Source organism: Caretta caretta, chromosome 4 (genome assembly GCF_965140235.1).
Source record: "Caretta caretta isolate rCarCar2 chromosome 4, rCarCar1.hap1, whole genome shotgun sequence".
NCBI lineage: Eukaryota > Metazoa > Chordata > Testudines > Cheloniidae > Caretta > Caretta caretta.
Window position 1 is genome coordinate 45785071 of NC_134209.1, and position 13974 is coordinate 45799044.

General features: G+C 41.3%; 1 protein-coding gene across 45 annotated transcripts in view; it reads left to right on the forward strand.

Moving 5' to 3' along the window:
- Window positions 1-13974, forward strand: part of ANK2 (ankyrin 2) — a 565434-nt gene that overhangs the window by 417571 nt on the left and 133889 nt on the right. For all 45 annotated transcript variants that reach the window (XM_048846718.2, XM_075127588.1, XM_048846724.2 and 42 more), the window contains 2 exons: window positions 8988-9086; window positions 12349-12546. In XM_048846718.2, the coding sequence (XP_048702675.2) occupies window positions 8988-9086; window positions 12349-12546 (297 nt within the window). The remainder of the gene's footprint in view (window positions 1-8987; window positions 9087-12348; window positions 12547-13974) is intronic.

The window sequence follows — 13974 nt, forward strand, 5'->3', positions numbered from 1 at the left end:
ATACAACATAAATAATACTTTGATATAATTCTACAATTATTTAAGTATAATATATTGTGTCATATTGGTTGGGCAACCCCAGATAAGATTTTTTTCTTTATCTTTTAGATCTGTGTTTTGAAGAGCATACACTGTCGATTACATTAGAGTGTATTTAATTACAACAAGAGAATGAAGGCTTAAAGCTAGAGGCTGAAGTTACATTGACTGTTTTTAATTAGATGAAAATTGGCAGTAATAAATAAAATAACTGGTTTACAGCCAGAAAAGATAAAGTTTAAGCAAATTAAGATGTCCCACACAAAGCATAATAAATGACAATTAAAAATATTAATACCACTTTCAAAGAACAGAGTAATCTGTTTAATGCAAAGTAAATTTAGAAGAAATTTGAATTATTTATTCCACAGTGCTGAGTTAAATCTGTTGCAGAATTAATAATACATGAAAATATGGTGACTGATGCCTTATAAATAGCTGCACCTAATATTTACTCCACAAATCTGGATTAGCACTTAATTTTAATACTGAAAGAGATTGACTGATAAATAAAAGAGGACCTATACAAATGTATTCCAGTGGATATCTTAAGATTCCATGCTCTTAATGCATAGCACATTTTTGCTATTGTTTGTTAGATTGTATTTTAGCATAGAATCTGTATAATGGGCCTAATCTTGTGAGATGCGGAGTGTGCTGAACTCCCATTGAATTAAAAAGAAAAAGAGTGCTCAGCAATTTGCAGTATTGAGCTTAGTATGCATCTTCATAAATGCTAATAGTTTTGTTGATTTCCAAAATTATTTAAATTGGTAAGATGTTTTGGAATACCTATAATATGATTTTTTTTTAAAATTAATGTGTTCAGATGTATTGCTTTCCCTTATCTGGCAAGGAAAATGCATAAAGAGTTCCTGATGCTTCACATACAATTAAGAAATCTGGGTTAGATCTTTAGCTAGTGTAAATCAATGTAGGTCATTGAACCAACTTGACTTACAGCTGCAGAAAGCATGACCCTTTGTTGCCATATAAGCCTATTCATCCACCACAGGTTTTTGGTGTTTTCCTTCTCTCTTTTTTTACTATTGTAGACATCTGTGTGAGAGCCTGATCTTTCTGTTTGGAGGAGTTCATCTATTCTTCTTGCTTCTTTCTCATTTGGAGTATGATCGGCAAGATGCTGAGTGGCTCCTAGAATACTGAGATCTTAGAAGCTGAAGGCATTCAAAACCTAGCAAGATTGTGCCCTTCAAGTCACAGAACTGAATTTTCAAAGGGATCTTCTAAATTTTCCCAAATTTCCATATGCAAACGTTTTATTTCAGGCAAAAAATTGACATTGAATAAAAAATGCCATATGCAACATGCAAATATGAGTTCACTCATGTGCTAATGAGAGTTTTGCAGGTGCAATTTAGAAGACTCCTGTGATAATTTGGCCTATAATATTCATACAATATCATCAACACTTCATATGTATGGGATGAAATGTGCTCTACTTCTTTTAACAAAATGGTGCTTCTTTTCCCCCAATACGACCCCCCCCCCCGATTCCCTATGTGAATGCTTTGTAGTCACAATTTCTTATTTCCAGTCTTGCTGTTGCGTTGGAGTAAAGCATTTAAATAACTATGAAATGACAGAATAATTTGTCATAGTGAGCCTGCAGTGAAAAGCTAATGCAAATGATCCATAATTCATTTACGGGTTAAATAATGGGCAGCAATATCAGCGAGGGAGAGAGAGGCTCTCTGAAGTTCATTTTCAGTTTAGACAGCCAATTAAAAGGGAATGGAGAAGTTCTGGAATTTTGTGGCTGTTAGACTGATGTGATCGATCTTGATGTCATTTCTGAAAGTGAACCTGTCCTGTTTGCTTGGTTACAAAAAATCCACAAATAGAATATGGGACTGATAGAACAAATAGTTCATGGATGTTAAAATATTTATGCACGTTACTCCGTTACTCTCATGAGAACAATATATACAATAGGCCTTAAATTCATCATAACATACATTATTGGGTGATGAGATGAGTATCAATCCTTTAATAGAGACAAATGCATTGTATTTCTTCACTTCTGTTAACCGTTTTATGGGAGCTTTTGTGCTGCTGGAGAACCCGCTGGCTTTATTTCAAAGCCATGATGTTTCAGCCAAGACATGGTGTGTCAAAATGACATGCTTAGTATTTTGGGCAGCACCTTCATGTGTTTTCCCAATGTACCAGGTACACTATATAGTGGTAGAATGATTAAGAAAGATATAACAGGTGAACTCCCACGCTACACTGTAGAGTGTTCAGAACCACCGTAGCTTGCTACATGGTGCTATGGCATACATATATATTATAGGCTATTGTGTCTATTTTAATTACAATCCACTTCTTGGTTAGAAGTTCCTGAAATAAACAGAACAGTTCAATTGCACTGTGGTAGTCCTAATTGCACTATATACTAGTTTCTCTAGTGCAGTGTGCTTTTCCCGGTTCAGTTCTCCTCACTTTTCAACAAAACATAAATAAAAATATAGTTAATTTTTTAAAATAATAAAATATCAATTTAAAAAATCCACATGCAGTTTTCCCTCTGCAAGAGGAAGAAAGAATTGAGGAAAAAGCAACATAGGAATGGATTCTAGTTACATTGCTTAATCTTAATGCATATGGAAGGCGCTCAGATACTACAGTAATGAGAGCAGTATAAGAAACAGGGTAGGATAGAGATACCAATCTTTTATTTGTAATTATTTTTCCCAAGAGGTTAGATCCTGGATAAAAGACAAAAAAGGATTTTTTTAAAGGCTCAGATTTGTTCCTATTTTTCTTTTCACTAAAATTGACCTTTTTAGCTATGGAATTGAGCATCGTTTTGTGAACATATCTACAAATTATTCATCTCTTTGGTTTGAGTTGCTCTCCTTTTCTTCCCTCTGGGGATTTGTCTTGCTTTCTTGAATGCTTCACACCAATCATTACCTTTGTTTTGCTATTTTACAAACTAGAACAATATTGAAGTTGGTAGGCAAGCAACAAATGTGAACCACCCATTCTGATTAAAAAATACAGCACAAAAATCCAGACATGGGAGAGCAATACCAATTACACACCTTTCTCCTGAATCCCTCAGGGATGTATTTTCACTTCAGTACTGCTAATGGGCGTTAGGTGTGTAAATCCCTCTGGCACTGAGATAAGAATATATCTCCATATATGCAGCTGCAGTAGGATACACTGGAACTTCGGAGCAATAAAAACCCAGCTAACCCAGTTATGCTGCATTCCTTTGTAAGGATAAGGAAAAAGAGTACTTGTGGCACCTTAGAGACTAATCAATTTATTTGAGCATAAGCTTTCGTGAGCTACAGCTCACTTCATCGGATGCATTCTGTGGAAAATACAGAAGATGTTTTTATACACACAGACCATGAAAAAAATGGGTGTTTTTCACTACAAAAGGTTTTCTCTCCCCCCACCCCACTCTCCTGCTGGTAATAGCTTATCTAAAGTGACCACTGTCCTTACAATGTGTATGATAATCAAGGTGGGCCATTTCGAGCACAAATCCAGTATAGGGTCGTCCTTCAGGATAGGCTGTAGGTTGTATCCTGAAGGACGATCCAACACTCTCACAAATCTTGGGAGACAGGCCAGTTCTTGCCTACAGACAGCCCCCCAACCTGAAGCGAATACTCACCAGCAACCACATACCACACAACAGAACCACTAACCCAGGAACCTATCCTTGCAACAAAGCCCGTTGCCAACTGTGCCCACATATCTATTCAGGGGACACCATCCCAGGGCCTAATAACATCAGCCACACTATCAGAGGCTCGTTCACCTGCACATCTACCAATGTGATATATGCCATCATGTGCCAGCAATGCCCCTCTGCCATGTACATTGGGCAAACTGGACAGTCTCTACGTAAAAGAATAAATGGACACAAATCAGATGTCAAGAATTATAACATTCATAAACCAGTCGGAGAACGCTTCAATCTCTCTGGTCACTCGATTTCTGATCTCAAAGTGATATCTCAAAGTGACTATCCTTCAACAAAAAAACTTTGAAAACAGACTCCAACGCGAGACTGCTGAATTGGAATTAATTTGCAAATTGGATACAATTAACTTAGGCTTGAATAGAGACTGGGAATGGTTGATTCATTATAAAAAGTAACCTATTTCCCCTTGTTTATTTCTACCCCCCCACCTCCCCCCACTGTTCCTCAGACGTTCTTGTTAAACCCTGGATTTGTGCTGGAAATGGCCCACCTTGATTATCATACACATTGTAGGGAGAGTGATCACTTTAGATAAGCTATTACCAACAGGAGAGTGGGGTGCGGGGAGAGAAAACCTTTTGTAGTGATAAACACCCATTTTTTTCATGGTCTGTGTGTATAAAAACATCTTCTGTATTTTCCACAGAATGCATCCGATGAAGTGAGCTGTAGCTCACGAAAGCTTATGCTCAAATAAATTGGTTAGTCTCTAAAGTGCCACAAATACTCCTTTTCTTTTTGCGAATACAGACTAACACGGCTGTTACTCTGAAATTTGTAAGGATACAATTTTGTGAGATGCTGAGCACCCACAAAATCCATTTAAAGAATTGATCCTGCACCTATTGAAATTAATGGCAAAGCTTCCATTGACTTTAATGGTGCAGGATCAGTACCTTAATTGGTGGGAGTTGAGGTACACTTAGCATTTCATGGGATCTGGAAAAATCTCTGGAAGCTAGCAGCTGAATACTAGAGCAAGAATTCTACCATGCATATTTCAGCTCCTGACTCCAGCTGAACTGTTCTGTATTTTGTGATATTTAAAATTGAGGGCTGGGAGAAACAAAATAATTTTAAAGTATATTCCAGAATCCACCACTGCCCCCATCAGGTTATAACTGGAATAATAAGGTGCAGTGGTTTACCATATATTTATTCCTGGGGGAATTCTGCGGGACTGCACGCCTGCAGAAAACACCCTCCCCCCACAGAATTTCTATGTTTCCCTGCAGAAAATGGCAGGGAAGCAAAAGGAAGCTATGTGGGGGTACGGGTGGGGGGGCTGACATTGGCTGCAGTTTTTAGGGGGATTGCCCCCAACAGAGGTGAGACACACAGGGTTATGTACCACAGCCCGCCCCCACATTGCTGCAAGCACAGAGCTGCCCAGCTGAAGGAGGCTCAGCTCTACTGACTCTGCAGTTGAACACTGCCTCCTGGGTCCTAGTGCCAGTTGGGCTTCCCTTTAGTGTAATGGGAGCTTTCCTGTTTTCTGTGAAACAGTGAGTGCCTGCAGTGGGGCTGGGTAAGAGGGGGCGTGGGAAATGAGGGAAGGGAGAGTGGGGGGAAGAGGCAGTGGGGAAGGAAGGGGGTGGGAGTGAGGGGAGGGGGTGGGGGATGGGATGTGGAAGAAAAGGTGCGAGGGGATGTGGGAGTCCGGCATGCGGTGTCCCCTCAGCAGCAGCTGGGGCTCTCCCATTAAGCAGGCCCATTGAACCCTCACACTGACAAGCCCTACACCTAGACCCCCCCGATGAGTTCCCCACACCCAAGCCCCCACCGCACTGAGCCCCAACCAACTGCACCTGGAACCCCACCCTATCAAGCCCCACTCCTGCAGCACGTGGACCCCATAACTGAGCCCCCCACATCCAATCCCTCCCGCTGAGCCTCATCTCCTCACACCCCGACCCCCTCTGCTGAGTCCCAACCACCTTCACCTGGATTCCCTGGAGAGTCCCATTGCCCCTGCACCCGAACCCCGCAAAAAGCCCGTGTGCATCCAGATCTCCCACTGAGCCTCCCACACAGAAACCTCTCACCCCACACCTTGATCCCCCACACTAAGCCCCTCTATACTTGGATCCTGCTGGGCTGCCTGCCCACCCAAACCTGGTGCACCTGGCAAAGAGGGGCAGGGCCCCGGGTGTTTCTGGGGCAGGCCCAGCCCTTACACCGTGTCAGGGTTGGGTGCAGCCTCACTGCCGAGTTTCTATATTGGGGGAGGTGTGGGCTTCAGGGTGATCTCCCACCTCAGTGCAGCCAATGCCCTGCCATGCTGGAGGCACATTTATTTGACAAATAGTATTTGCAGAATTTTGCGGAATTTAAAATATTGTGTGCAGAATTTTTAACTTTTTGGTGCAGAATTCCCTCAGAAGTGAATATATCGAACAAGTCAGTTGGTGTCACAATGGCGTTTTCTGTTACTTTAAAGTCAAAGATAACATCTCAATCTCAATTACACATCTATATTGAACAGGCATTCAGTGCTCTTCTGAGTACATGTATGGTAATACAGCATTGTGGTCTGTTAAGGTTAAAATTCTCTATATTTGGGTTTACAAGGAAAGTGTGGGCACCTTACTGAATGAGGGAGGCAACCTAGTGACAGACGATGTGGAAAAAACTAATGTACTCAATGCTTTTTTTGCCTCTGTCTTCACGAATAAGGTCAGCTCCCAGACTGCTGCACTGGGCATCACAGCATGGGGAGTAGATGGCCAGCCCTCTGTGGAGAAAGAGGTGGTTAGGGACTATTTAGAAAAGCTGGACGTGCACAAGTCCATGGGGCCGGACGCGTTGCATCCGAGAGTGCTAAAGGAATTGGCGGCTGTGATTGCAGAGCCATTGGCCATTATCTTTGAAAACTCGTGGCGAACGGGGGAAGTCCCAGATGACTGGAAAAAGGCTAATGTAGTGCCAATCTTTAAAAAAGGGAAGGAGGAGGATCCTGGGAACTACAGGCCAGTCAGCCTCACCTCAGTCCCCAGAAAAATCATGGAGCAGGTCCTCAAGGAATCAATTCTGAAGCACTTACATGGGAGGAAAGTGATCAGGAACAGTCAGCATGGATTCACCAAGGGAAGGTCATGCCTGACTAATCTAATCGCCTTCTATGATGAGATTACTGGTTCTGTGGATGAAGGGAAAGCAGTGGATGTATTGTTTCTTGACTTTAGCAAAGCTTTTGACACGGTCTCCCACAGTATTCTTGTCAGCAAGTTAAAGAAGTATGGGCTGGATGAATGCACTATAAGGTGGGTAGAAAGTTGGCTAGATTGTTGGGCTCAACGGGTACTGATCAATGGCTCCACGTCTAGTTGGCAGCCGGTGTCAAGTGGAGTGCCCCAGGGGCCGGTCCTGGGGACAGTTTTGTTCAATATCTTCATAAATGATCTGGAGGATGGTGTGGATTGCACTCTCAGCAAATTTGCGGATGATACTAAACTAGGAGGAGTGGTAGATACGCTGGAGGGCAGGGATTATGATAGAGAGGGACCTAGACAAATTGGAGGATTGGGCCAAAAGAAATCTGATGAGGTTCAATAAGGATAAGTGCAGGGTCCTGCACTTAGGACGGAAAAACCCAATGCACCGCTACAGACTAGGGCCCGAATGGCTAGGCAGCAGTTCTGCGGAAAAGGACCTAGGGGTGACAGTGGATGAGAAGCTGGATATGAGTCAGCAGTGTGCCCTTGTTGCCAAGAAGGCCAATGGCATTTTGGGATGTATAAGTAGGGGCATAGCGAGCAGATCGAGGGACGTGATCGTCCCCCTCTATTCGACATTGGTGAGGCCTCATCTGGAGTACTGTGTCCAGTTTTGGGCCCCACACTACAAGAAGGATGTGGATAAATTGGAGAGAGTCCAGCGAAGGGCAACAAAAATGATTAGGGGTCTGGAACACATGACTTATGAGGAGAGGCTGAGGGAACTGGGATTGTTTAGTCTGCAGAAGAGAAGAATGAGGGGGGATTTGATAGCTGCTTTCAACTACCTGAGATGTGGTTCCAGAGAGGATGATTCTAGACTATTCTCAGTGGTAGAAGAGGACAGGACAAGGAGTAATGGTCTCAAGCTGGAGTGGGGGAGGTTTAGGTTGGATATTAGGAAAATTTTTTTTACTAGGAGGGTGGTGAAACACTGGAATGCGTTACCTAGGGAGGTGGTAGAATCTCCTTCCTTAGAAGTTTTTAAGGTCAGGCTTGACAAAGCCCTGGCTGGGATGATTTAATTGGGGATTGGTCCTGCTTTGAGCAGGGAGTTGGACTAGATGACCTCCTGAGGTCCCTTCCAACCCTGATATTCTATGATTCTTTGTATATCTTATGTGTTTTCCTTTCTTCTGTCATTCAGCACTGATATTTTATTCTTTTTCATCATTTTTCCCCCCTCTCTTGCATTTGCTATCTCTTTCTCTCTAAGGGAAGGACCAGACTGTTGCAGCGTTATCTAGAATGCACTTCCCTTTCTAAGTGTTTCATTGACACATCTTTCTCTAACACTGCTTTGTTCAGTGACTGAGCAGCCTGAGCAAGTGTTTTGGGACAGAATGTTCTTCTGCAATGGAGAGAGAATTTCAGAGTCAGTGCAAGTTTAGCAAAAGATTATTAGATCTTACTTGTCATTGAGCCTCAGAAAGAAGAGTCTTTTCTCTGTTAGTTTCTCTCTTCTGCTCAAAGTCTTTCCTCTCCTCCTGCTTGTTAGAAATTTTTTGGAATACGTTTCCTGGCATGGACATCTCCTATTTCATCCCTGTATCAAAAGCAATTGAAGCTCTGTGGATAGCTGAGCATCCTTCGGCCATCACACAGTATTCAGGGAGAGGCAGCACAATTTCAAAGCCATGCAGGGAGTGAGAGAGGGCAGGAGATGCATGCATACAATCTCTTCTTTGATAATGGTTTTGCATACACAATGTGTTTCCGTTCCACCATTCTCAGAGTGTAACCTCAGAATGTTCTTCACTGATGCAAGCGTGAGCTGGGGTTAAAGCTTCATTCTACTAAGTCAGTTTCATCTAGACATTAATAAAAGGGACAGCTTTTGCTGGAGGTTTGCAAGATTTGCAGGTGCTCAGCACCCACTCAGTATCAGGAACGTGTGGGCTAGATTTCTGAATGTTTGTTCCATAGAAAGCAGTAAGATGGACAGTCTGGATATATGCTTAACACTTTTCTTTTGCTTAAAGGATGGACTGACTCCACTCCACTGTGCGGCACGAAGTGGCCATGACCAGGTTGTAGAGCTCCTCCTGGAACGGGGTGCCCCACTACTTGCAAGGACCAAGGTGAGTATCTCATTCACAGAACAAATTAATATCCATGACAACGCTTCAAAGCAATTACTAGGTACGCTGGAAGGGTGAGGAGGGATATAGGGACATGTCAGTAACCCCCTGGAAACGCTTTAGACTGAATAAATATTTTGGATAGAGTGATCCAAAAGTAAGGTTTTTCTCTTGAAAGTAGGGACTGAACCTACCACATAAGGAGAATTGGCATACATGAACAAAAGCATTCCATTTTCTCTTAGGAGACAGGTTACATGTGTGATATAGACAGTACTTTTTCAGGACAAGTGACCTGTTCTCATCCCATACCACAGGAATTTACTATTGTGGTTTCATGGAATCATAGAAGTTAGAGATGGGAAAGATGGGTCATGTATCCCATTCCTTCAGTCAGGGTAAGATCATTCCCTTTATATTTTCTGATCTTTTATCTACTCTTGTTATATCTCATGAAGCTTTTTTCACTTCCTTTAGTAGACTAAACAATTCCGGAGTATTCCCATTAATGCATAACTATACAACCACCAGATTGTTTTTTAAATTTGTGTAATTAAGGTAAAGCCATTTAATATAAAATCTTTCTTTATTTTGGGTATTCCCTCTTCCCTTCAGTAAAATTCTCTCTGCCAATCAGAGGATACATTTCTCATCCTACATACTGCATCAAAGGCAGATGGAAACAGGTGCTGGACAAGCATACTTATTAAATGATGTGGCGCTCCGGCCTATCCAGTATCTGAATAGAAATGGAGAATGTCACTTTGCCTTTGTGTTCTTAAGAGATTGATATGGTCATAACATATTGCATCCTAAATACGCTAAGCACTTTGCTGACAGAGCTAAACAGAGCACCAAAGAGTTAAGTCTAAAATTAATGTATTAAAATTAATTACTATTAATGTTCCTTAGTTAAAGTTCAGTTAACTAGTAACTAATACTAACAGTTACTGTTTGAAAAATTTTGACCAGCTCTAATCAGCACCTTTGAAAAGCAGGTCACTTTTTTTTAGGTGCCTACACGTGGATTTAGGAGACTAATTGTAGACACCTAAGTTTGAAGATATCAGTCTTGTGATCTATTTTAAATCAATACAAGTCTTGGCTATTTTACATTAAAAATAGCTTCCTTCCTTCACTGCTCTCGGTCTGTGGGCTGTGCCATGGACATATTTGCACTGTGTAACTTTGGATCCCTGTGAGCATCCCGTGTAGGCAGGTTATACAAAGGGTGTCTGTATAGAAGCTGGGAGGGGGTGTGCAAAGGAATCCTTATGGCTGCACTGGTTCCTTTGGCTGGTGTGCTCTTCGTCTGCTGGAAAGAATGGCTGGAAGATACATGCAGTGCTAATAAAATTGTAAATATAAATAAATATTAAATAATAAACATCTTTGTGACTCCACTGCCCCTCTCCCAAAATCTCTCTTGCACTGAGGAGCAGGGGGCCCCCAATGGAGCCAATGTCTGTGGTACAAAAGAAGTCCACACTTCGATTGCTGGATTCCCAAATTTTGAACATATATGTTCCACTGAGTCAGAGCCCTCCATTATGGCAGGAGCTGGTTCAGGGTCTTCCAGAGATCACTTGGGCAATTGGTCTGAAGCATAGCCACAGGTGTGGCAGGGAAGATCTGTACAGCGAATGGATCCTACATGTTAAATATTTCGGTGATGATCAGAGGGCTCCATTCTCCTATCATCAATACACAATTCCTTCCTCCCTTTTGGTACTGACGGGGACTGGGACTCTCTTCAGGAAAAGTAAAGGGCAAAGAAGCAACCAATTCAAGAAGATATTTTGTAGCCTTTTAATTATATTTTAATTAAAAGTAACTTTCAACCATCTGAACTGAGAGACACTCTTCTTCCCCACTGCCAAAATCATACCTCACCTGTAAATTGAAATCTGTGTTAGACAGCTTCCCTTCTAGTCCCCCAGCCCCAGTGGAGCTGTTCCAGATTGGAGACAGAATGAAAAATAGAAATAAGTCACGTTGCTTCAGTTCCTTCCCAGGAACGTCAGTATTTTATAACATTTTCTCTTATTTTAAAATGACATATATAATGCTGAGAGTGGTACAGCAGCCTGCCTGGCGAAGCTCCACCGAGACCCCACTGTATACATTTGTCAAGAGATGGATCAAAATCCCCAGCAGCTGATCAGGCTGGAGCTTTCATCCAAGCCACTTGATGATAATTTCCTAAAAACTAAGCACATCAAAGTGTTACCATATTCAGATACTAGAGCCTGATTAAGTAAACACTAGGAAATGCAGCAGGATTTTTCCTGGTTGTGAGCACTACACTTGCTAGTAAGTGTTTTCAGGATCAGCCCTACATTTGTAAACTCTTTCTTAAGTACCCTTGCCCTTATTTTCAGAGATACGAGGTACACTCAGCTGTATTGACTTTACTGGGAACTGTGGGTGGTCAGCACCTCTGAAAATCAGCCCACATGTCTTTTGTGTGTACTGTAACTTGTGTGTACAGTACCATTTACAATGTTTAGGGCAAGGTTTATTAATAATACTCAACAAGCCTTTTTTCTGTAAACTATGCGGGAAAGCATAAATCATTTGTGTTTAATTCCTAAAAGGCCTATAGAAGGTTCGTAGTTGAGTTCCATACTATTAATGTATAATAGTGTACTTTATGTATTTCTTTTAACCAAGAACCTAAATATGATTACAACTGTATTGTATAACTCCTTGTTGACAGTTGTAACACAGGGTCCATGACATCTTCCCACGTTGGGCTGTGAGAGTATCAGGTCTCATAAACTAAAAAGAGTTTGGTTTAGTCAGTATTTGTTGTTGGGGACCTTGAGGAAAAATAACATGTTCTACAGAATGTTGTTGGTGATTAAGTAGATGCTTTTCCCTCTGAATGAATACATTGCCTAGCATAGGTTTGCCATAGCCTAGGAAAGCACAGTCCTGATGTTAAAGATACCATGAGACTTTTCTCAAGACAACGCACTATAGCTAAATTCCATATTTGGATAACTGTATTCTGCCTGCCTACATTTTCCACGGGTTTGCCATGAGTTTATGGCATTCTTTTTCACTCCCTTTTACAATCTGTGATGTTGCTGTGAACTGTTAGTGTTGTGTCCCATAGGTGGCTGCTTTTCAGTGCTTGATGAAGTTAGTCCTATACGTTTGGTAAAGCACATTGGGATTCTTCTGAATAAATGGCACTATATAATCATGAGTTATTTTTACTGGAAGTTTGATACACTTGTATTTTCTGCTGGCACAGAATGGACTCTCTCCGCTTCACATGGCTGCTCAAGGTGACCACGTGGAATGTGTCAAACATCTACTGCAGCACAAAGCTCCCGTTGATGATGTCACACTGGATTACCTGACTGCCCTACATGTTGCTGCACACTGTGGCCATTATCGTGTCACCAAGCTTCTGCTGGACAAGAGAGCAAATCCCAACGCTCGAGCCCTGGTAAACTTGCCTCACCCCTCTAATGCAACACTGCTGCAGATGGTAGATGTGTGTCACTGTGTAATAAAACTGACTGAAGACCCCATCCTGCAAATACTACTGAGCATAGTGCTTACTTCTTTGAGTAGTCATATGTCAGTAGGATGTAGTGCTTACTGTTGTAAATGGCAGTTACTGTTGGATGTAGGACTTCCACTTCAATGGGTCTACTCGTGGTAGTAAGCACTGTGTTCACTAGCAAGTGTTTGCATGTTCAATTCCTGAGGCTATGCAACCGTTCTCGGAATCACAGTCATTGCCAGCTGACACTATTACACGTTCCAGTGTTTTAATGCATTTTCCATTTGGCCTTTCACCATTTACTGCATGGTGGTGCAGTTCGTATTTGTTACCACTGTAAAAGGCTGATTGGTGTGGTAGGCTTTTTAAAATAAATTGTCCAACATTTTTGCTAGATGGCAGAAAATTAGTCTTTTACACTTATTGAACTTCCATTTTTCAAATATCATTAATCATAGCATATCCATTTTTTAATTTTTCTGAAGCATAAATAAAAATATTATAAATAATTCCTTGTGCTCAGGACCTGACCATTATCCCTTAAACAGGAAGAAAAAAATTCATCTTTGACTTTATGAATTTCTAAGGTCTTTAAGACTTTACAAAGAGCCTGTCAAGAACACTTTATATTTTAATAATCCCTCCACTAAAAGGCACCTCACTGCAGCAAGGTCAACAAGATGAAGTAAAATGAACTAAATACAATAAAATTAACAATGGAAATTTCTGAAACACTACAGCTTCCCGGAAAATGTATCCAGTAATTTGATACAGTATGTGAAATTTGAAGGGTATAGATTTCTTTTTGGGGAAGTTGGGAGGCTTAATTGTTGGGCTTATAATGGGAAGCTACTATCACCCTTAACTATGGAATGACGATTGTTCCTCCATAATATTCATCACAATAAACATTGGTCATCATAATTAATTTCATTTATAAAGCTTCCCCGTCCTTTAAGAAGAACAGCAGAAAAGCAACTGACCAGAGCCTGGTTAAATGACATACTATAGAATTCTAACAGTTAGAGATGCCCGTTTGCAGGGGTGGTGATGTTGATGAAGACAGAAATAACCATTGGGATGTTGTAGGCAAGGTGTACATTTAACAGGGAGACATAATTTTATAACTCAAATTTGTCAACCACCAGACTAGAGGGCAACTTCAGGACATCTGAGCAATGCCTGCTAGAAGCACCGACAAAGCTTGTGTTGAGCTATATCTAAGCCTAGCTATTGCAGGCTAACATTTAAAGCTATCTGGACTAGTTAATTTACTATTCTACACAGTATCTCTAGCAAGTAAAGTGATGGAATAAGCTTTATGAATAATTCATTTTGAAATATATATTCTTGAAGCACTTAATTAGT